Here is a 23664-nt window from a genome sequence, read left to right on the forward strand (position 1 = left end):
TGCGCTTATGGCATTCTGCCCTGGACTCAGATTATTTTACTGATAGTTCCCTGATTGAATGGCAGATCTCAGCAGGGCCCCATGTTTCCCGCAGCAACCTGCTCTTGGCAATACCTGGACGTATACAGGCTTGGATGTTGAAGGTTAAATGATAAAAGAATTGTCCTAACCCAAAGAAGTTGAGGACATAAGTGTCTGCCAGAAAAAAATCAACTAGAAGTTTACTGGCTTAAATGAAAAGGTTCTCCACATGCCAGTGTAACCACTTGGATCTGTTCACATGCAAGCCAAAAGTTACTAATTTATCTGCTCTCGCTTTCATTCAAGCCTTGCCACCTCATCAGTAAGAGTGTATGCCAGTGCCATAGCAGCTTACCATGTGCAAACAAAGGGTAAGCCTATTTCCGTTCATCCACTATATCTCAGTTCATGAAAGGCTTGTGACACACAACCACTATTCTAAAACCTCCTGTTCCATGGGATCTGAATGTGCTCATGGCCCAACTGCTGAAGCTGGCCTTTTAAGCAGTAGCCGCAATCAGAAGAATCTGTGAACTTCAGGGTTTTAGTTCGTTATTCTCCTTGTTTGCAGTTCTTCCACAATAGTGGTGCTCTGCACCCACCCAAAGTTTCTACCATAGGTGTATCAGCTTTCTGTATTAATGAAGACATCATGCTATTCATGTTCTTCCTGAGGCTGCATACATATGAAAGTGAGAGAGCCAGTCATACCTTGGAGCTTTGGCTTGCTACAATTTAAGAACAATTTCATCGTCCAGCTTCCCAACTGTTAGTCTCTTATGATCCCAACAGACTTGGCATAGCAGTGGTCAAACATACATTGTCCAGCTGGCTAGCAGACTGAATTGCGCCCTACTATAAGCTAGTAGGTATTCAAATTACAGACCCCCATCAAGGCTCATCAAGTTAGAGCCATGGCTGCATCAGTAGCTCATCTGCGAGCCATGCTTCTTGAAGACATTTGCTAAGCTGCAGCATGGTCATCAGTTCTTTACATCCCATTACTGTCAGAATAATCGCTCAACGACTGACAGTAAATTCAGACAAGCAGTTTTGCGTAGCCTGTTCACCCAATATTCTATTCTCCACACGCTCCGCTGCAACTCTTGGCTTGGGACTCTCCACATGTTATGGCTGATTCAGCCCCGCTTATCAATGGAAAAATCAAGTTTGCTTACTGTAAACACAGTTTTCCATAGCTAGGATGAATTAGCCATACTAAATACCTGCCCGGCTCCATGGAAAGTTGACTATCTAGAGAGATTTAGCTCTAAAATCGATTGACAGGGCTCATGAGGCAGGAATTCCCGCACTTGCTCAGTAGAGCAAAAGCTCTACTAGTTATAAGAGAGAGTTCTGTTATGGCTAATTCATCCTACTATTTACAGAAAACATTTACAGTAAGCAAACTTGCTATATAGCTACTTTGTTACTTCTGCCTAGGCCCTAGTAGGCATTGATTATTTCTGTATTCATGGAGCAAATAATCCTGCTATAGCACTGAGAGAGTGAAGGTTCTGCAGGTACCCATGACTTTAAATTACATTTTTTCCCACTGATATGACTGTCTTTATAAGAATGTAATTGTAAACACGGAAAAGAGGAACAGTTGCTTTCATGGTTTCTGCAGCATAACCAATTTTCTTATTTTAAATCTTCAGTGACATCTGGTCCTTGGGATGTGTTTTGTATGAACTCTGCACACTGAAGCATCCAGTAAGTGCTTCATTAAATCACAAGCCAAACTGTGGGTCCACTTTGCTTTACCCATCTTTCTCTCCCTCCCATCCCCCTCTCCTACCAACAATGATGTCCACCAGCTTATCCCACGGGATTCACTTCCTGATGTTGTGGCCAAGCTTTCTCTGATCTTCAGTAAAGCCAAAATAAACAGATACCAGAGTTCTGTTCCATAATATGTAATACACTAGACTGGAAGGTGGTTGAAACTGTATAATCTGCATGCCACCTCATCACTGGCTGGCAGCACAGACTATTGTAATGCCCTGCTACTAGGCCTACCTAACACTACAGTAAGATCTCTATAGATTTTACAAAATGCTGCTGCAAGAATTCTCACTGGAAAAAACAAGAGATCACATAACAGATACGCTCGCCACCCTACATTGGCTTCCCATAGAACAAAGAATACAGTTCAAAGCACTATGCCTAATACACAAACTTATCCACGACGATAAAGCAGAATGGCTGAACACAGCACTTAGAGTACATGTCCCACACAGAAATCTAAGGTCAGCAAACAGAGCACTCCTTCCCATTCCTTCTGTGAAAACCGCAAGACTGACCCAAGTAAGAGAGCGAGCGCTGTCTCTAGCCGGTCCCATATTATGGAACTCCATGCCTCTTGACCTTAGACTTCAGAGCAATCATAAACTTTTCAAAACGCAGCTCAAAACCTGGCTCTACATACAAGCCTTCAAGAAAGAAAACTGATGCGGGCAATGAAGTAAAAGTTATGCGGCATAAAGCACCGAATGCCTAATTTTATAAATCCTTACTGAATTATTTCAACATTTTTTTAACTATAGGCAACCTTCAGGACATATTGCTATGAAACACTTAATCCCCCTAATAAACGCCTTATTGTTACCGAATACTACTGGCACCACCTATATAAAGTACGACTCATATTTTTTTACTGGTGCCCTTTTGTAAACTGTTATGATGGTGAAAACTTAATGACGGTATATAAAAACTCTTAAATAAAAAAAAAAAGAAAAGAAAAGAAATCCAATGCCCCTTGCCCTTCTGATCAGTCTTGGACTTACAAATGCACAAGGTCATGGACTGACCGTCGATCCAAACATGCTGGGCCATCAAACCCAACCTCAAGGTATTCCTTTTGGATTTGGCGACCGACTCACTGACCCACATGGCTCCAAAAAAGGCCAGTGAGAATGCTGCTCAAAACAGCACAACTTCATATCGAGGCCAGCAAACATGTTCCACTTGCTCGGCTATCCGCAACAAGTCTGCATACCTGATAAAGACGCCTCTTGTCCCCAACTCTCTCCATTCCCCTCCTCCATCCCCCCAACACCCTCTTCACCAAAAAACTGCTGGCTGGATGACTCCAGCCTCCCAATTTTTGAAAAAAGGCGAAACCTGCTAACTGGGAACAGTTGCCAATGAATAACCGGTCTGCCTAGCCCACATAATAAACTGAACCACATCGCATTCGCGAACCACCCTCCTTGCCACCCCAAACTCTGCAAGAACGAGACATAACTCTTCTGCCCTCCCAATATGATCTCCATGTGGCTGGCGCCAGTGATTGCTGAATCAATCTCCATGTGTCCGCCTGCCAAGGTGCCATAGCTGCTCTGGAAATGTCTCTCCTTTCACGCTCGCCTTCGGGGCCAGCGCCCTGAAGATATCCCACTTGAAATGAGAGAGAGAGAGAACATCGGCAATCAGGTTCAAGTTACCCAGGACATGCCTGGCCTTGATAGTAACATTCCACTTCAGACACAAGAATACCAATTCCCTCAACTCCGCAACCCAAGGACACTTGGCGGACTGCTTGTTGATAACTTGCACACCCCCTAAGCTGTCACACCAGAAAACTATGCTTTTGTTCTGCAATCTATGCCCCCAAATGACCATGGCTACCACAATCGGGAACAACTCTAAGAATGTGATGTTCCTAGTATTGCCTTGTACCACCCATTCCACTGGCCACTCTTCCGCGCACCATTGCCCCTGAAAATATAACCCAAAACCCGCTGCCCCTGCCACATCAGAGTACAATTCCAAATCCTTGTTTGCCACTTCGGCTCCTGCATCATGCACACTCCGTTAAAGGAATCTAAGAACCTTTCCCATATTACCAACTCCTCTTTCACTGCCCGCATCACCCGAATAAAATGATGTCCTGCCTTCACACCTACTGTTCGTAATGAAAGCGCGGCCCATGGGAATCACATGGCATGCAAAGTTAAGGGAACCAATCAGCGACTGCATCTCCTTTAGCATCACCTTCCTAGACCCTTTGACCGACCTAACTAATTTCCTTGAGCCTAAGTACCTTGTTCATTGGCAATCTTGACACCATTTTGACTGAATCCAGCTCAGCACCTAAGAATGTTAGCCTAGTCACTGGGCCCTCTGTCTTGTCCCACGCGATCGGCACACCTAAAACACTTGTAACCTCGAGAGAACAATCTAGCTGTTCTTGACAAACACTTGTATGCCCAGGTCCCACAAATAAAAAATCATCTAAATAATGCAAAATTGCATTGCATCCAGTATGCTGCATCACCGACCATTGTAGAAAGGTACTAAACGCCTCAAAGAAGGCACAAGAAATCGCACAACCCATGGGTAAACAGCGGTCCACGAAATAACCCCCTTCGAAAACAAAACCTAAAGAGGGAAAGCTTTTTGGATGGATCGGTAACAACCGGAAAGCCAATTCTATATCTGCCTTGGTTAATAACGCCCCTTGTCCCGCTCCTCGCACTAAACTAACTGCCTCATCGAAAGAAGCATGTTTCACGGTACACTCCCTACATGGAATGAAATCGTTGACGGACGACACTTCCAGAGAAGATAAATTCAAGATCAGCCTGAACTTTCCCACTGCCTTCTTGGATATAACTGCCAGCGGCAACAAATGCATCCTAGGGAAAGGAGGCCTTTCGAATGGCCCAACCACCCTCCCCAGCTGTATCTCTGAACTCAACTTTTCCTGGCTACTTTGGCCAGCCAGTAAGCCGACCTCTCATTTCGTGCCCACTCACCATGACCTGGCCCCTCATAAGGGATACTTACGTGGAGGGGGGTGGTCGGACCAACAAGGAAGCCATCGGGGGAGAGGGTCCCCTGGGTTTGGACCGCTTACCCGGGGGGGGGGGGGGGGTGTCTGGTCTGCAGAGGAAATTGCCGCCTCGCCACCGGCCGACGCCAATAACCCCCTCCTCATCACAGATCTGTTGATCGCAGAACGGGCTCGAACTCTCTTCATTCCTGCTAAACGCCAGAACAAAGCAGACAAACCGAATCAAAAACCCATGAAAAAAAAACAGAAAATAGCTGCGGAGCAAACGCAGAAGAAAACCTGCTGCTTGCTTTGCTGCTACTAGCTGACTGAACTCAGCGCATCGCGCCAAAACCTCTTAATCCCTAGCTCAGCCAATGAGGATGCAGCAATTCAAAATTGTTGCCATTCTCATCAGTTGCTCACCCTACCACTCGTGCCCCCCCCCCCCCCGCACCTAGCCTGCTCCCTGCTGCTAGCCCTGTGTTATCTGCAGCAGCACGAGACAAGCGCGTGCTGCCTTCATTTAACACCAGACCAGGAATCCAGGATATATACATATAAAATGCAACTTGTGGGGGACTCAACCAGGGGCAGATTGCAGGCAAATTTTAGTCTGGGGGATTTTTTTCAAAACTAGCCCTCAGCCGCCGCCTTTTTCTTTTCTTTTTTTTTTTTTGCTGCCACCAGCCTGGGCTCTGGTGGTAGCCTGCAGCCTCCAGTTTGGGCACTGCTAGCTGGGTTCCAGCAGTGCCTTTTCTGTGCCATTTAGCAGACCACGGAGAAACAATGGTCATGCTGCTTCCCATCAGCATGTGACCAATTCGACTGGCCCAACAGATTGTATAGATGGAAGGGTGACTACAGCTCTATTTGCTCACCCCTGCTCTAGGGTGTACCCTACTAAAGTTTTTTGGGTTTTTTTTTTGTTTGTTTTTAATGTGAAATTTTATCTTGGAGATTTTTGGCTCAGTTCTGCCGGGTTACATGATAAAGCTCTCAAGAGTTGGAATGGTTTTTGTTAGAAGCTCTTGAAGCACGTACTGCACAGCAAGCATACAAGAGGGTCATGATACTCAAGGGCTGGTTTAAAAAAAAAAATCCCCTGGGCTGATATTTTCCTGCAATCCACCCCTACTTCCCACTTCATCACTTGATCATTCTTAGCCCCCAATGCCACTGTTGGATGAGTCTGCAGACTCTTGTAGGATTCTATACCACCCCATCAGGCCCTGGAGTCTTAAATAATTAAGCTTGATTGATTCCTGTTTGAATCTCCTGAAGTGATTTATAGGGGAATTTAACACTTCCAATTGTCGCCCTGCGATTTGAGGAAGATTAAGATTTTGCAAATAGTTGTTCATCCCTTCATGATCAGTACATTCTTGAATATAAAGTACTATAGAAATCCTAAAAATCTTTATTAATTTATTCTTTGGAATTAACCAGTTTCCCACTTTTATCCACCATTTTTTATATAAATTTCTGGCCTGTCCAGTTCCTGACAATAGAGGCAAGCCTTTTCCCTGGTTTATTTCCAAATTTTAAATAATTTGAATTTATAGCAAATTGACTTTTTAGCCCTTTGATGGATTAGGGTATTCATTGCCACTTGAGATGCAATACAATTAAACTTAGCCAGAGAAGATGGATGCCTACAAGTATCCTTCTATTATGCAGAACTTGTTTTTCTAGCTTTAGTATTTTGTCTAAATCTTTTTTTTTTTTTTCTCCCCATGTTAAATAGTTAGGATTTAAAAGCAGCCTCAAAAAGGTGAGTTTTTAGACTGAACTTGAATATGGCCAGAGAGAGAGAGTACCAAATAATTGTTTATGGACTCTTTCTCCAGGAAATTGTCAAATCTCCTTTTAAGCCCAGCTGTGCTAGATGCCTTGACACATTCCACTGCTTGATTGTGTGTTACTTGAAAAAGTTTTTTTTCCCAGTTAGGTTTTTTTTTTTTGTTTGTTTTTTTGTAATTAAAGTTGTATTGGTTTTTCATGTATTGTAGGCAGACTACATATGAAAAATATTCGGTAATAATATGACAAGTTGACAGCTCAAAGAACTTAAGAATATTAAAGTTCCCATAGCAACAAGTATATTAAGGAATGGCCTCCAATGGATCTAGTTATATAGTAAACAAAGAATAAAGGCTCCTCAGGCCTATATATTGTAAATGTTGCATCTTCCATGCCCATTAGGAGCAAGAGCTCAAAAAAGGGGTTCCAAACTGAGGGAAAAGAAAGATACCATTATGCTTAGTAGCTGTTGAGGAGGCTAAATGACAATAAGAATGCAACTTTTCCACAACATTGGAAAGGGAAGGCACATGTCTGGTATTAGAGATCTAGTAGCAATGAACACTTGTATACAGAACTTCTGGTGTTTGTTTAGTCCTAGGAGGGGCAGGTTGAGTAAGGCCGAGGCAGCCGAGAGAGAGCAATTAACAGTCAGGAGTTTACTCAGCCAATTGAACACAGCTTGCCAAAAGTGTTCGATTCTGTCCCAATGCCACCATATATGCATAAAAGTCCTCATCTATCCGACTGGTGCCAAGACGGGGGAGACTGATTCAGGTAAACTTTGTGTAATCAATCTGAAGTGAGGTACCAGCGAAAAAAGTATTGTATAATGGTTTTCTTGCAAACTCGCAGAGATTGAACACTTATTGGCCACCAAACATATATGGCTCCAGGTTTAGGGGCCAAAGCTGTCCCTAGATCCCTTTCCCACTTGAGCACATGAGCAGGTGGCTGTAGGCCCTGATAATTTAATAGCTTATAAATCTTAGAGATGACGCCCTTTATTGAATCGGCGTGTGTAATATAGGTTTCAAACAAAGATCTGCTATCTCATACAGTGTTGGATTTTCGTGTTGAATCTATGAAATGTTTAATTTGTGTATACGCTAGAAAGTTATTTTGCTGTATGTAGTAAGTATGTTGTAACTCTTCTATCGACATAAGACCACCCATTTGAAATAAATGCCCAAAGGTCGTGATCCCAGTAGTGTTCCAGGGCTTAAACATGGCAGTTTGATACTCCGCAGGGAATGTGAGATTATGGAAGAGGGCGGGTTGATAATAGTAGGAAAAGTCTCTGACTACCTTAACCCTCCATTTTCGCCATACCTGCAGCGTAGTACAAGTTGTCCATGGTAGGCATCGCAGTGGAAGCCAAGATCGTGCAGGCTGCCAAGGAAGCGCACTCAGCGGCATGTCCCAACTATTGCTTGCTCAATAAGCACCCGCTGTTTTATTGAATTATGATGGCTTTAAGTCTAGAAGTGCTCTTAATTGAGAGGCTGCAAAGGGGCACACTTAGATCTCATTTAATTTTGATTGATAAAGGATTCGTCGTGCCACCCGGGGGGGGTTTGACGCTTCCAAAGAAAATGAAAGATTTTTTTTCTGCCAAACTTGTATAAGAGCAGAAGGGAGGAAAATGGAGAGTGATGAAAATAAATATAAAAACTTAGGAGGAATACTCATTTTCAAAATAGCTATGTGTCCAAGCCATGAAAAGGTTCCTCTCCCCCATTGGTCCAGATTCCTGGTTACCGAGTTTAACAAGGGTGTGTAGTTAAGGGAGTACAAGGCAGAGACTTGGGAACAGATACGTATGCCCTAGATATTTTCGGGACGATTTGGCCCAGCGGAACGGGTTTTCCAGTTAGTTTAAATCTGCTGTTAGTTTCTTGGAGCGCCCTCTAGTCCTAGTACTGCTTGATAGGGTAAATAACCAAACGCTATGTATCTGTTTTACCCCATTCCTGACTTTATAAACTGCTATCATATGGATAGCCTGATGGGATGGTGTAGAATTCTGCAAACTCATAACGGTTTGATACTCTAGTCAGGATTAACCTTCTTTACATTTAATGTTCTGTGTTTTCAACTAATTGGATTGCTTGTGATTAAACTGAAGCTGATAAGGAATAAGTCAGACCTTTATGTAACTAGGGGAATAAAAATATGACCTGTCTACACATTCTACTCGTCTCTTGATTTTGTTTTTTTAAACAAATTTGTCCTTTTTTAGTTCCAGGCAAATGGTTGGAAAAATCTCATTCTTAAAATTTGTCAGGGCTCCTACAGCCCACTCCCTGCGCAGTATTCTTATGAACTGCACTACCTCATCAAACAGATGTTCAGGAGAAGTCCTAAGCAGCGCCCTTCAGCCAGTACAATCCTTACCAGAGGTCGCATAGCAAGGCTTATCAGAAGATGCGTGCAAGCAGAGGTAAGGGGCCACAAAAGTGACGTTTTGGGATCCTGCCAGGTACTTGTGACCTGGATTTGCCACTGTTGGAAACAGGATACTGGGCTTCATGGACTCTTGATCTGACCCAATATGGCAAATCTTATGTTCTCATATAGCTGGCTACTATTTTCTCTTAAGCTAATGTTTTGCTTTTTTCTGACAGTCTTCAAATGAATGTTTGACATGTTCCTGGTGGTCATACTTAGAAAATGTGTGGGACAGATTTGACTGAGTCCACTTTCTGGTCATGCATATAAGAACATAAGACTTGCCATACTGTGTCAGACCAAAGGTCCATCAAGCCCAGTATCCTATTTCCAACAACGGCCAATCCAGATCATAAATACCTGGCAGGATCCCAAGGGGTGGATAGATTCCAAGCTGCTTATCTCAGGGATAAGATGTGGATTTCTCCATCTCCACCTTAATAATGGTTTATGGACTCTTCCTCCAGAAACTTGTCCAAACCTTCTTTAAATGCAGCTACACTAATAACTTTCACCACATCCTCTGGCAGTGAATTCTAGAGCTTAATTATGTGTTGAATAAAAAAATATTTTCTCTTGTTTTAAATGTATTGCCTAGTAATTTCATTGTGTGACCCCCTAGTCTTTGTATTCTGAAAGAGTAAACAACCAATTAATGTTTAATCGTTCCACTCCAGTTATTATTTTATAAACCTATAAGTGGATTGGAGTGACTATAGTTTGGATGTAGTTTTGACTCCTCACTCCTCCCACCCCCATATAGCCATATGTCCAGGAATTAAGATCGTATTGGACAAAATGGCTGCCAAACCCAACTTCTATTGCACAACATTTAGCAGCCATCTTGGAAAGCTTTCTGCCTGACAAAAAAAAAACCAGCTGCTTCTTACATTTTGGCATTCTCACATTTTAAGTTTGTTGGAATTTCTGGGGCTCCTGGAAGTGCTCTGATTTAATTTGTTTTGGGTGTATTGTGGCCAAGGTTGTTCCAGATAAATTTAATGTTGGGTTTGGTGGTTGGTCAGAGAAAAGTCCAGATTCTATTTAACTGGTGTGAAGAAACTGCAAAGAATGTATATAAAACTAGAAGCTTTTAAATTTTCATTTACAGGTGCTTGCACTTCTGAAATTTTGTAAATTAACATTTAAAAGAATAGTTCTTCTGAACAATTTATAGCTCTAGAATTGGAAATTCCTGTCATGTGCTAAGTGTTTGACAGGTGAGCCCAAAGAAACCACCACTTAAAACACCATGTCAGGATTAGAAATCCTAGGTACTGAAACAAACCAGATCAAACCTTTTGACGTCTCCACATCTCATGTACTACAGCATTTTGAGATTAGTCTTATTTTGGCCCTTTTAAACGGAGTTTCAACATACAAAGAATCCAGTTTACTTCAGGCCCCATCTGGCTACTAGATATTTTGTTTTTCGAGACGTGATCCCTCCAAATCAAGGTCACACTATGGGAGGGTGCACTGCCCTGTCCCCTCTGCTCTGGGAACAGATGGAGGGCTTCATGTTCAGTGTTATCAGTTCTAGCCTGTGTCCCAAACACTGCAACACTGTTAATGTAATAAAATTTCAGATAAATCTGTCAGAAGCCAGTAACAGAAAAACATAACCAACTCCATGCCATCTTATAAACCAGGATGCCATGGTTACAGAGCAAGCCATAAAACACAGACTATAGAGAGAGGGCAATTTCCAAGTAAGTTTTGTTCATTGCAAGCTACTTTTCGCACATTTTCGAAGAGAAACTGCCTGCGTTTGTTTCTTTTTGAAAATGAGCAATAAGGCACACGTGTTAAAAGCACCCACGTAGTTTGTAGGCGCTGCTTTTGTTCAGGCTGCCAGGGAAGGTAAAATAGCGGCTGTGCTCTTCTTCATCTTGTCATGATTGTGCAGCGACTGCCTAACTGTGCCTCTGGGAATGCCGCCTCACTGCCTGGCGATGAATCTGTGCACTGTGGAATCCTGCATCTGCTTTTATCCAGTCTGAGGTAGGGCAGCATTCAGCCCAGCTATTTTACCCCAGGTGTATTCCTGTTTGCCCAGGTAAATGGCTTTGACAGTTGTCCTGAAAAGAAAACAGGCACACCAGATTATTGCAGCAAAAAAGGGCAGGTTGGATCAGAGCAATAAATTGCTGACATTTCCGTCACCAGCAGAGACCTTCGTTAGTAGTTAATATCACATCTGTTATAGAAACTCTGTCTATTTTTAGACCACAGCTGAGAGAGAGCAACATTTGGAAAAGGAATCCAGGCCAGAGGACAGAGTTCAAGAGAAAACCGGTAATAAAGCTTTTATGAATATCCTTAAACAACTTCCTTTATCATTACCCCTACAAAATGGGTAATGTAGAAAAATGATTATATATGTGATTAAAGTTCCATTTATTCACATAGCTGAAAAAGGTTGAACTTAATGGGATGAAATTTTGTTTTTGAATTGAACGAAGTTACCTGTGTTTGGCATTTACTTGTCTGCAATGTCCCAGAAGACAGTCAGAAACTCTGCTGCGCTTCAGTCCATGATGACTCTATGGCTGAAATGTTTCCTTCTGACTAGAAGGCAGCTGGAAACCTCACCTTACTTGTGTTGAAGTCTGGGAAGACCATTAGTGTCCGTGTGGACTGTTGGGGATCTTACAATCTTATTCCATGTTTTCCTGCAGGCATGGTGTCTCTTAATGACTTTTTGGCTGTCATCACCTTGTTGGAATGCGATTATCATCATAGAAACATGACAGAAAAAAACCATATGGCCTATCTAATCTGCCCAATTAATTTAGCATTATAATTCCTATCACTCCCTTAGAGATGCCCTGTAATTATCCCATGCTTTCTTAAATTCAGATAATGTTTTTGTGTCTACCACCGCAGTGGGAGGCTGTTACATTCATCCACCACCTTCTCTGTAAAGAAATATTTCCTAAGGTTACTCCTGAGTCTACTCCCTTTCACCCTCAGCCCATGACCCCTCTTCTAGAGCCTTGCCTCTGTTGAAAGAGGCTTGCTTCCTGTGCATGGAAACCTTTTGAGATATGATAGACATCTAAATATCTCCTCTACCTCCCCTTTCCTTTAGGGTATGCATGTTTGTCTTTGTCTATCCTCATATGCTTTAGATTGAAGACCACTGACCCTTTTAGCAGCCACCCTCTGGACAGACTTCATCTATTTATATCGCTGGCATCATGTAAAGAACCCCAGAACCAAAATTACTGCCAGATATTGTGAATAAACATATGTGAAACAAAATCACAATTATCAATATCTCTTGATTATAGCTAACAAACTAATTGAGTAAAATTTGTGTGTAACCATAGCTTTTCACTTGCTTTTACTTTAGTAACCCTGTGTGTGTTATAAACAAATAATAAAGCATATATCCATGGAATTCATGCCATGTACATTAAAAAAAAAATGCAGTCATTCCCAGCTGCTTAAAAATGTGATACTTAGCTGGACTGAGTTGTGGACTGCGCACAGTATGGAGTGCTTGTAACTCAACTTCATATCCACCATGAGAACAAAAGATCTATATGGGCTATATCCTGACCCATTCTGAGTTTCATCCTCATAGAAAAGAAATTTCAATGATCTTCGAAAATTGAAAGGCATCCACTCAATTTCCAAAAGACAGACACACACACCTAGTCCTGACTCCCTTTCTTCACCATAATTGTGGAGTGATGTTTGTTTACTTTAGTGCGCTCACTCTCTCATTTTGATTATTATTTGCATCCAGAACGTGGACATGTTTGCAGATCCCAATGCTTATAGTGAAACTTTTTATTTATGTATTTAAATTTTTTTTTCTATACCGTCGTTAGGAAGGATCCATCACAACGGTTTACAGTAAGGCACATAAAATAAGGATGCTGAGATACATTAAATTTACACGTGTGCCATGATGATTCGGTACATAGTTTTCTCAATGATATAATTGGGGAGTGATACAATACTGTCCAAGAACTATCAGTTTAAAAGCAAATCTATTTTATAAGTGTCAACTTCTCATCTTGTGAAGAACGAGAAGGTAGAGTAAAAAACAAATCGAAATACAGCTACGCACTATTTGTTCATATCTCATACTTTGCCTGCCTCACTGTTTCTCCTTCTCTATTTAGTAGGCTAGCTTGAATAGCCAAGTTTTTAATCCTTTTCTGAAGAATTTGTTGTCTTTTTGCAACCTTAACTCTAGTGGCATGGAGTTCCACAGTGTGGGTCCTGCCAAGGATAGTGCTCTCTCTCTCTTACTTGAGTTAGTCTTGCTGTCTTAATTGATGGGATAGTAAGGAGTGCTTTATTCGCTGACCTTAGGTTTCTGTTTGGTACGTGTACACGGAGGGCTGTTAAGCCATTCCGCTTTTTCATTATGTATTAATTTGTGTAAGATGCAAAGTGTTTTGTATTGTATTCTCTGCTCCACAGGTAACTTGTTTATTTCTGTTGAATAAAATGCAGCCTAGTTTATTTTTACCTTTATTATTACTATGGCAGCAGACTTCTGCGAAAGCGTATAAAAAAATTTCTAAAACAGAACCATGCCTTGCTAATAAGCTTTTTCATTGTCTCGAAAGACAGGGCAGCCTCTGCAAAGGATAGGACTGCAGCAGGTCGCAGGAAGCAACAGTGGGACAGGGGGCCTCCTAGTGCAGTTCTGAATGTCCTGCAAAATGCTTCCCTCCTCTCATCCAGCACAGCAGAGGAAGAGGACAGTGAGGAAAGGCAGGCAGGTAATGTACTGGGACAAAATTAAAACTCAATAATTCACCAACATGAAGACACTAGCAACTAAAGATTGCACTATAAAAGGACACATCCTGACCCATTGCTGGAAGCATGTAAGCATGTGCCAACCTTAAGAACTTGTACTGACTGCTACATTCCTGGGGGGGGGGGGGTGTGGAGGGAACTGATGAATTGGTTTTGTTCTCTTGTATATTCTGGTACCAGTGAGGCGGTGTGTTCAGCTTATATGACCATTTTCCTCACTGGCTCAGATTAGCACTTTCTCTACTGTGAGTGTTGGTATTGCCCCTGCTAGAATCAAAAGCCTTGAGCTTTCTGTGGTAGGCTGAGGTGTAGCTTCTGAGATGACACATGAAGAATTTGGAGGTCCAATTTATCTAAATTCCTATTCATCCCCAGATCAGTCAGACAAGTGGGTTTTGCATCCCTACCAGCAGATAGAGCCAGAGAACAAAACCTTTAAGGCACTGCTACTTATCTGAGAGTGCCACCTGCAGTCCCTCAGCATTTCTCTGTCTCCAGCAGATGGTAGAGTTACAAACCAGCAGTTTTGACTGAAAGTTAAATTTTGGAGATAGTGAAGAGTTTTTTGACTTGGAGAAGTTGTATTAGCTCCCCGATGTGCTTGGTTCCTTTGTGGGCCATCCCTTGGTTTGAGCCGGGCGACTGGGGGGGTGGGAAACTCCTGTCTGCTGAAGCCCGCTGCTTCCGGGAGGGCTTGATAGCCTGGAAACTGGCTCCCTCTTTGCCTCCGATGTCTCCTCCTGCCAGCTACTGCTCAGGAAAGTACCCTTTTGTTCTTGTAAATTTAAATTAAGTTTAAAAAAAAAAAAAAAAAGAGAAGATAAAGTAATGGGGGAAACAGAGCAGGAATTCCTAGGCAGGGAGATTTGTCTGTGGCTCGGTGATCAGGGTGGTTGGCCAGCAGGAGCTGCTGTGGCCTGCAGGATGAGGAGGAAGAGGTAGAGGAGTCTACAGCTTGTTTTCCCCGGTGGGGAAATCTTGTGGGTGAGGCAAAGTCTGGTCACTCGTCACTTGGGCCGCGCACTGTTCAGGCTGACGTGATTGCACGGATCGGCGTGGCCTAATTTAGTGTCGGCAGCCTTGGGCTGCATTGCCTTTGGTGTCCATGGCTGATGGCACCTAAGCCGCGCATGGCAGCTTGCAGCTTTGGTCGGCCTGCCTAAATTCCTGCTCCTTCTGCACCAGCGGTGCATTGGGTGAGGAAGGGAACCTCTGTGGTCAGCTTAAAAGGAGAGGAGGGGCTGTGGCTGTTCCGGGGTCCTGCTGTTTCATCCTTGCCCACTGGGGATCTCATCCAGGGATCCACTCTGCTGGGAGCCCAGAGATTCCCCTCTCCCCTGTGGTGCAGGGGGCTGAGGAGGATCCGGAGGAGGGAGCAGGCTCGGATGACAGTCTCCTCACACAGGGGACAGAGGATCTGGAGGAGTTTTTTTTTTTCTGGATTTTGTCCTGTTGCACGGAGCCTTTCTGGCTAGGAAAGGGTGCAAGAGAGAAAAGATCCAGAGAGAGGCGGTCAAGAGGCCAGTTTCACATCATAAGAGGCTCCATTTTTGCATTGCCATTTGAACAGTATTCAAATTTATTTATTTAGAGGTTTTATGTACCGTCGTTCCAAGAGAAGATCACAACAATTTACAAAATCCGCGTACATATTTATGGTCAACGGTCATATACTGTCAGCATTCACCTTCTAGTTTGATACTGCATTGTATACATATTCTAGTTCATAATCATAAATATTCTAGGATATTGCACTAGCTACTATATAATCTAGTTCATATTCATGCGTTTTCTTGGTTCACCTAACAGTAAATACAGTTTCTAATCCTACTAACAATGTACATTCTAATGCATGTATATTAATGTTGTTGTTTAGGCGGTGGCATTACAAAGTGCCATGAGAATAATGCCCGGAAGCAGTGGGTCCGGGAGCCCCCTGAAGCCTTGCTGAATATGTTGGAGAATGCTGATGTCAGCTTAGCATTTCGGACCTACACAGTGTACAAACCAGGTAAAGGTTCAATTGTGTCTCCACCTGCTAGTCAGTTTTACAAATGAGATCCCAGCAGATGTGCAGGCTTCTCTATTTATTTACAGCAGGGTTTTTTTGGGGTTTTTTTTTTTTTAATATTCTTTGAGTTTAACAATAATAACAAAGAATACACTTTGTACAGAAAAATGGAAAAAGATAGAAAGAAGGCCAAAAGAATAATGTAAACACAATGGAAAACAATATTTAAATTTGTCCACCATCGAGGAAATACAGGGGGGACAGAAATATAGGAGATAGAATGAAGATATAAACAATAATAGGAAAAGACATAACATAAGAGTTGCATCATTACTTCAATAGACGTTCTACAGAGGTTCTATAGGACTAGACGTTAAAGCCTGGAACAAAAAATATAAAGTTTTCATTAGCTAACGTCACAAAGCATTTACAAGGAAACCTTAACATAAATATAGCACCGAGTAATAATACATCTTTACATAAAGCTATTAAAAGCTTTTCTCTAAATCTGAGTAGCACAAGAAAAATCAGGAAAAATCCTTACTGCGCAACCCATAAGAAGTGGTAATATTCTTAAAATAAGTCTTCATAGCAAAATTCAAATCAGATTCCGAGAAAAAAGTAACTAAAAAGGTAAATCTTCCCACAATCTCAAGACTTGATGTCTCTAAGAAGGCAGTTAAGACCAAGTCTGAAGCCCATGATGGAGAACGCCTGGATGAGATGAAATATACTTTATTCAGAGCAGGAATAGTCTCCTCAGACATCTTCAAAATCTGAAGAAAATTAGTGCCGTAGAGCCATCCTGGGAAGCGCTCTCATAACCTTAGGAAAATTGGTGAATCTTAAGTTTAACTGACGGGATTTATTTTCCAGGAATTCAGTCATGTGTTGGAGACTGTTCCTCTTTGTTAAAGATGATTGAAGGATTTCAGTATTAGAAACTTTACACTCGAGAGGAAAATCTTGATACGGACTGAGATTGAAAGGCATCCGATGCAGAAATATGCGAATCCAAACGCGAGGAAACTTCATCTGCTTTGAAAGAGCATACAGCACAGGCCGGGCCAATGGAAACAATCAAGTCCCACAGGGACTCCATGTCAACAACAGCCGGCTTAATGGGGGCCATAAACGCCGAAGAAATGTTGGAAGTTAATCTAGACTCGCCAAGAGAAGCTCCAGCCTCAGTCAGAGACATAAGGTGTTGATTAAAAATGTCTGGCAGAGAGGACCCAGCTGCATCAGTACTCCATGAGATGCCGGATTCTCCCTCCGAGGTAGAAAGCAGCACGGGAGTTCCACCCGTTCACCACATCCGGGTTCCAAAGATGCTGAGCCGGCGGCAAACAAGCGTCGGGAGGGTCTGAGGGAAACCTCCTTCCCAGCCGGGGCAGACTCTCTCCTCCAACTAGCCCGACAATGGGGATCTCGCCCTCCCCTGTGGATGCAACCGCTGTGAAGTCTGTCATCAGACACTTTTCCTTTGCATTTCAAAGACATAGCAGGAAGAAACAGAAGAAAAACCAGGCAGTGTGTTCCTGGCAAGTGACGCCGCCATCTTGTGCCCCTCTATAGCAGGGTTTTTAATGCACTGCGCAGAAGGTTGGCATACAGCCAGAGACTGATTACTTTGGTGAACAGCTCTCACTGCTGAACAGGTTTAGAAGAAAAACATTTCTAAATCTATATAAAATGCTGTGGTTCAAACTCACAGGCTTGTCTGCTATGCTTGATGGCTAAGGGAAGATGTGGGCTGTCACTGGTTAAGCCTTCTTTTTCTTCAGTCATTTAAGGCCTGACTCCTAAGGCTTTTTTTTTTTTTTTTAATTTGAAATGTCTTGGGGGAAAGCAGTAATACTTCACTGCTGTGCCATAGGTGCTGATCTGCAACATGCTGGTAATTAGGAGCAAGCTGGAGGAAAAGACACTGTTGCAATTAAGCATCACCAGTAGGCTACATTATAGCAATGGATATATTTAGCACATCTGGTTTTCAGTGTTTATAAAATCTATTTTGGTGTGGGTTTGTTTTTTTGTTTTTTTTTTACTATTTTAGTTTTTGTTGATGCATTAAATTGGGGGTTTTCAGGCATTTTGTAAAATTCTGTCCCCCTCTGATCATTTTGTTTTATCCTTGCTCTGGCACTCACTTGCTCTGTCACTCGCTCGCTCTTCTATTCCTGCTATCCCTGGTGTACTGTTGCTGCTTCTGGCTCTGCGCTGCTCTCAGTGAGTTTGAGTTCAGTTGTGCTCAGACTTCGCATTATTCTCTCAAGGACACAAGCCCCAAAAACAACATGGGAGCTTGGGCAGTGCATGGATTCAACTTGCCAAAATTTGCATGGAGACAGAAGTGGCAACAGCTGTTCTGGGGAGAGCACCAGTGGTGGGACCAGGAGACAGAGTGTCTTAGGAGGACTGAAAATGCAGGATGGCAAGGAGTGAGAAAGTGCTGGGAGAGGCAGTGTTTTGGTGGGTTTTTTTTTTGTTTTTTTGTTTTGTACATAGACTGCGAAAATGCCCGGCATTGCTTGGGATGGTCTGGTCTATAACTGTGTGTGTGCATGCCTCTGCCTATGTGTGCATGTGAGACAGAGCTGTGCAGATAGAACACATTGGGGTAAATTTTAAAACCTACGCGTGGGCGTCCATGTGCCCTCGCTCCCCGGCGCACGCACATGGATGCCCGATTTTATAACACTTGCGCGTATGTTATAAAAATCGGGGGTTGGCACACACAAGGGGTTGCCCAAAATTGTGCACCCTGTGTGCGCAGACGCCTGTGGCCTACACATATTCCCTCCCAGGCCGCTCTGATTTCAGAGCGGCCTGGGAGGGAACTTCCTAACATCCTTTCCTCTTCCCCTAACCCTCCCTCCCCAACCTTTATTTTACCTCTTGTGCCTGCTTCCAGGCAGGCGCAAGTTGCACGCGCCGGCAGCCTGCTGGCACGTGATCCTCCAACACAGCGGCAATGGGCTTCGCTCCACCAGACCACCCCTTCCCACCCCTTTTTCAAAGCCCCAGGGCTTTATGCGCGTCACCGAGCCTTTGTAAAATAGGCCCGGTCCGCGTAACCCTACCTACGCATGTAAGGCTTTGAAAATCTGGCCCATTGTCTTTAAACAGTGCACTTCCATTGTTCAGGGTGCTACATGCTGGCCACAGAAGACATGACAGTGTGACCAAATGACAGACCAACAAGTCTTTTATAGATAGATTTTTCTTTCTTGTATTGGAGGAATTACATTTTTTTGTGGTTAAAACAGAAAAATAGAATATATTGCAGAAGTGCATGGCGGTGAAATGTTTTTAAATTTGCCTGCATGCACCTCTGGTTTCTTGAGTTGTTGTCCAGTGAAATTTACAGTTTACATTAATGACATTTTTATAGATCTCTCCCCATCCTCCTAAGCTTTTTTTTTTTTTTATATGGTGGCTGCTTCTCTTCCTGAACTATCAAATCTTTTACGTTTTAACTTTCCCATAGCTAGGAGATCATAAGAAATCTGAAAGCAAAGTTGCTTAGCTGTGAGACAGCAATTCATCAGTCGCACAAACCCTCCCACCTCTCCGTTGGAGTTCTCCCCACCTCTTCCCCCAACTCCCAAGTCTGAGCTAATACATGAAACCAGGGCGCCGTGGTTGCACTGTAATACAGGGACTACTGCATATGTCCAGTGCACGGTTCCTGTCCTTATCAGAACACTGTTGCCAAGCTGTCACATGACCCATTTGTGTGCCTGGTGAACAGCTGACTTCAGAGAATACCTGACACAGGGAAGCAACTTCGCTTAATGTGTGTTAGAGCAGGGAGAGCTCCTGCTGTCATATAACCCGCGATTGGACGCTTGTTTTTGCGCTAGCTTTACCCCTTATTCATGGGCCAATACAGTAAAAATTGCGGGAGATTAGGGCCGGCAGTAAAAAGAGGCGCTAGGGACACTAGTGCGTCCCTAGTGTCTCTTTTCAGACAGCGGCGGCTATCAGCGGGTTTGACAGCTGATGCTCAATTTTGCTGTCATCTGTTCTCGAGCCCACTGACAGCCACGGGTTCGGAAACCGGATGCCGGCAAAAATGAGCGTCCGGTTTTCAAGCCGCGGGCCTATTTCAAAAAACTTTTTTTTTTTTTAACTTTTTTTTTTTTTAACTTTTTTTTTTTTTTTTAACTTCTGGGACCTCCGCCTTAATATCGTCATGATATTAAGTCAGAGGGTGCACAGAAAAGCAGTTTTTACTGCTTTTCTGTGCACTCTCTCGGGCCAGCAGAAATTAACGCCTACCTTTTGGGTAGGCGCTAATTTTTTTAAGTAAAATGTGCGGCTTGGCTGCACATTTTACTTACTGTATCGCGTGGGAATACCTAATAGGGCCATCAACATGCATTTGCATGTTGCGGGCGCTATTATGTTCGGGGGGGGGGGGGGGGTTGGACGCGTGTTTTCGACACGCTATTACCCCTTGCTGAATAAGGAGTAAAACTAGTGCGACAAACAAATAACAGAATTTTTATAATAAATTAGGCAGCTGTAGGGCTATACTACAGTGTCTGATGCTGTGTGTAGTGGGCAGAGATCTGTTAAATGAAAGAGCAGAGACTGGCAGCAACTTTAGTGCTCCAATTTGCTTCACTTTCCTGTAGCATCTTGATTGCAGAACGAGCATTAACAATTTTGAAATTCTTGACTTCCAATCCTGACAGTGTCCAGTTTTTGAAACCCACTCATTCTACACACTCAACTGGGCTATCGAGATTCCTTGCTTTCGGGGGGTGGCATGGGCATGCAGTGGATTAGTGAAATTTTCTTTCAGGAAGAGATCAGCAGGCATAAAAACATCTGAGTTGAGAAAGATATTACGCAAGAATTTCACTGCCACATTCCCCTGAGTAGCCCAGTTCATGGAAGAACACAGAGCTGGAGAAGGTGAGAGCGAGGGTGGGTAGACCCCCAGACCTGGAAGCTGGAGCAAATAATTGGATTTTAAAATTGTCTTAAAAGCACAAGCTGCTGTCCTCTTTTGCTTTTCTGGGGTTTGCTCATGTCCCTTTTTATTGGCGAGTTGTGTGGGTCTCTTGTGTGTGTGTGTGTGGGGGGGGGTATTAAGATTTTTCTTTCCTTTTGATGTTCTGAAAAGGCTGCGGTGATTGCTTGAGAGGTCCACTCTCTACCGAGACCAAGGCATCAGATGCAACAGATGGTAGCGGAGAAGACACTGCTGCAGATCCTGAGAGATTTGAGCCGAGATCCGATGACTATGACACGTAAGTTCCAAATCCAAGTAGAACAAAAGAAGGCAAAGCAGAGGCTTGTGGTGGGGAAGTCCGACGTGTTCCCTAGTTTCTGCATGTAGGTGACTGAACACAGATTCCTGTTGTCTGTCAAAATGTGAAGACAGTTCAGTTACTTTTGGAGAGTACTCCATTATCAAATTCTTCAAATGCTGGAGGGAAAGGAAGGGGAAGGGGTGCAGAGAGGCAAAGAAGCAAACTAGATAAAGCAATCATTTAGGGCTTGACCTGCTAAGGTGGTGTTTTTTTGATTCTCATTTGGTGTGTCTGGGTTGGGGGAAAAGCAGAGAAAATCGGGCCTTTGCTATGCCAAAAAATAAAAATAAACTGGGCAAAACCACAACATTAACGAAATACACCAATTCCCTCAGCCCCCTAATATAACATTAAAAAATGAGCAAAACTGAAAACCATTTTTTCCTTGGTTCCTTTAAACTTGTGCTGATGCTCCCAAGTTCTCTAATTTTGCACCTTGTAACTCTGGTCTAAAAATCCATTTGGTAGTGAGTTTGTAGTCTCTGCAGAAAAATATTTTTACTAAATTTCCTCGCTGTAGAGATTATTCTTTTACCACTGCAATATTAATATTCTGCGGGATATGGTGGGACATGAATCAGATGTGAAATGCATGTCGTGCTGACAACTAATGTTCTTTAGTCTGTATAAGAGTTCAGTTAAAATTTAAGTTCTGAATGCCAGAAAATCCAAGTCTTGACATTTTGGATGTCTGTTGGAATTCTGGGAAGTCAGATAACACTCTCTCTTTCAATGCAGAAGTCTGTACGTTAATGTTAAGGCCTGGTTCTTCGCTAATCGCATATTTACAGGATACAGATTCCTCTTGAGCTTTACCAGGTATTGGGTAATGAAGGAAGACTGGGAGGGAAATGTGAGGTGGCTTCTTACTTTTGCTTACTAGAGCCATTCACGCCTCTTTTTCAGGGACTTTGAGGAGGAAGATGTGGATCCTTCAGACTGGGTGTCTGAGCTGAAGAGGATGGTTGAAATGTGACGAACGCTTGGAACTGTAGGGACTGACATTACTTAAAATATCTCTCCACCCAGCCAGCAGTGCCTCCTGGAGATACATTCCAAAAGAGCTCTTACAGGGCATTTCCTCATCTGCAGGCATTGCTGTCTCCTCTTCCTCTGAATATCTTCATCTTTTTCATTAACAAAGTTTGGATGTAAGACCTAGGGGTGCTGTGTCTTGGATTAAATATAGGATCTTGGGTGGTCATCTTCTGAGGATGGTAGAGAACCAGTGATGAAGCAAAAACTGACTTGTATAAGGAGCAATATCCCTCCAGCTTCTACAGCTGGGAGTCAGGATTTATCCTTGCTTTAAACTGGCAGGGTAGACTGGATGGTTTTTCCTGGTCAGTCCTTGTTTGTTCTTCTTTATTGTTGTGCTTCTTTATTGCTATTTAATCATTAGAAAATTCCATTCCATAATGCAAGACGTGTAGAGACTGAAAAATTACGAGATGTGCACTGGAGGCCATGTTTAAAGTAGATTGTCAAAAATATTCTTGAAAATCTTTCTCCAAGTCTGAGAAACACAGACATGAAAGAACTGTCATGATTACTGAGCCAGAGAGTCAGAAAATTAGTGTGTGTCACTCATTTTAATTTTACAAGTTAATAGTCTGGAGAGTGTTAGAAGATATGTGTCCTGTAGGTTGGATGAAAAGGACACAATAGAATTTCTGCTCACACAGCACCTATTCAGTTAATAGGTGCTCTATAAGTTATGACCTGCTCAGAGATGCTGCATAATATTTTGGGGTTAATTTAGTTTTAAAAAAATAAGGAAGGATAATTTGTGAATTTGGATTTTTTAGCCCATCTTTCCTAATAATACTGAAGGCAGCTTACAGACCAAAAATCTAACTCTATAAAAACAATATACTCCTAGTCTTATTTCAGAAAAATAGACTTTGCATGCAACAGACCTCATAAACAAGTGATTTCCTGGTTCCTTATTTGCTCACAAATAAATATGTAGTGCCATATGGTTTATAATCATCGGCCTGGATAGAATGTAATTTCTACAAGTTCCTTAGTTATATTTTTTAAGAGAATTTTTTTTAAATGCAAATAAAACATGCCCTTTTTCAAAAAATCATTCTTAATCAAGGTAAGCAAAGTAGAGAAACCACTTATCTTAGGGATTGATGAACTCAAAATCACAAAAGTGTATTCTCATCTATAGCCTGCTTATCTTCATCAGGGGCTGAATTAAGCATAGCGGTTGTAATGAAGAGCCTGTTGGCTGTCAAAGTTCAGAACATATCCGCCTAACAAAAATGCTGCCACATATTAATCTGAGAGAGCCACACATTTCCCGTGGTGGCTTCAGCTTACAGCATTTTTTAAATTGTGATATTATAAGTCTCTTCTCCAGAAAGCTTACAATCTAAGCAGGTACCTAAAGCAACAGGAGATGAATTGACTTTACCAAGGTCTCCATTGGGATTTGAACCCTGGTTTCCATGGTTCGCAGCCCATTGTTC

The 23664-nt window shown here is 42.7% G+C and overlaps 1 protein-coding gene across 4 annotated transcripts in view; it reads left to right on the plus strand.

Moving 5' to 3' along the window:
* Positions 1-22341, plus strand: part of NEK3 (NIMA related kinase 3) — a 37866-nt gene extending 15525 nt beyond the window's left edge. For all 4 annotated transcript variants that reach the window (XM_029602787.1, XM_029602790.1, XM_029602789.1 and 1 more), the window contains exons 8-14: positions 1683-1737; positions 8847-9047; positions 11284-11353; positions 13648-13803; positions 15720-15854; positions 20995-21121; positions 22091-22341. In XM_029602787.1, the coding sequence (XP_029458647.1) occupies positions 1683-1737; positions 8847-9047; positions 11284-11353; positions 13648-13803; positions 15720-15854; positions 20995-21121; positions 22091-22160 (814 nt within the window). In that variant the 3' untranslated portion in view covers positions 22161-22341. The remainder of the gene's footprint in view (positions 1-1682; positions 1738-8846; positions 9048-11283; positions 11354-13647; positions 13804-15719; positions 15855-20994; positions 21122-22090) is intronic.
* Positions 22342-23664: the final 1323 nt, after the last annotated feature.

The sequence above is a fragment of the Rhinatrema bivittatum genome, chromosome 5 (assembly GCF_901001135.1).
Source record: "Rhinatrema bivittatum chromosome 5, aRhiBiv1.1, whole genome shotgun sequence".
Classification (NCBI taxonomy): domain Eukaryota; kingdom Metazoa; phylum Chordata; class Amphibia; order Gymnophiona; family Rhinatrematidae; genus Rhinatrema; species Rhinatrema bivittatum.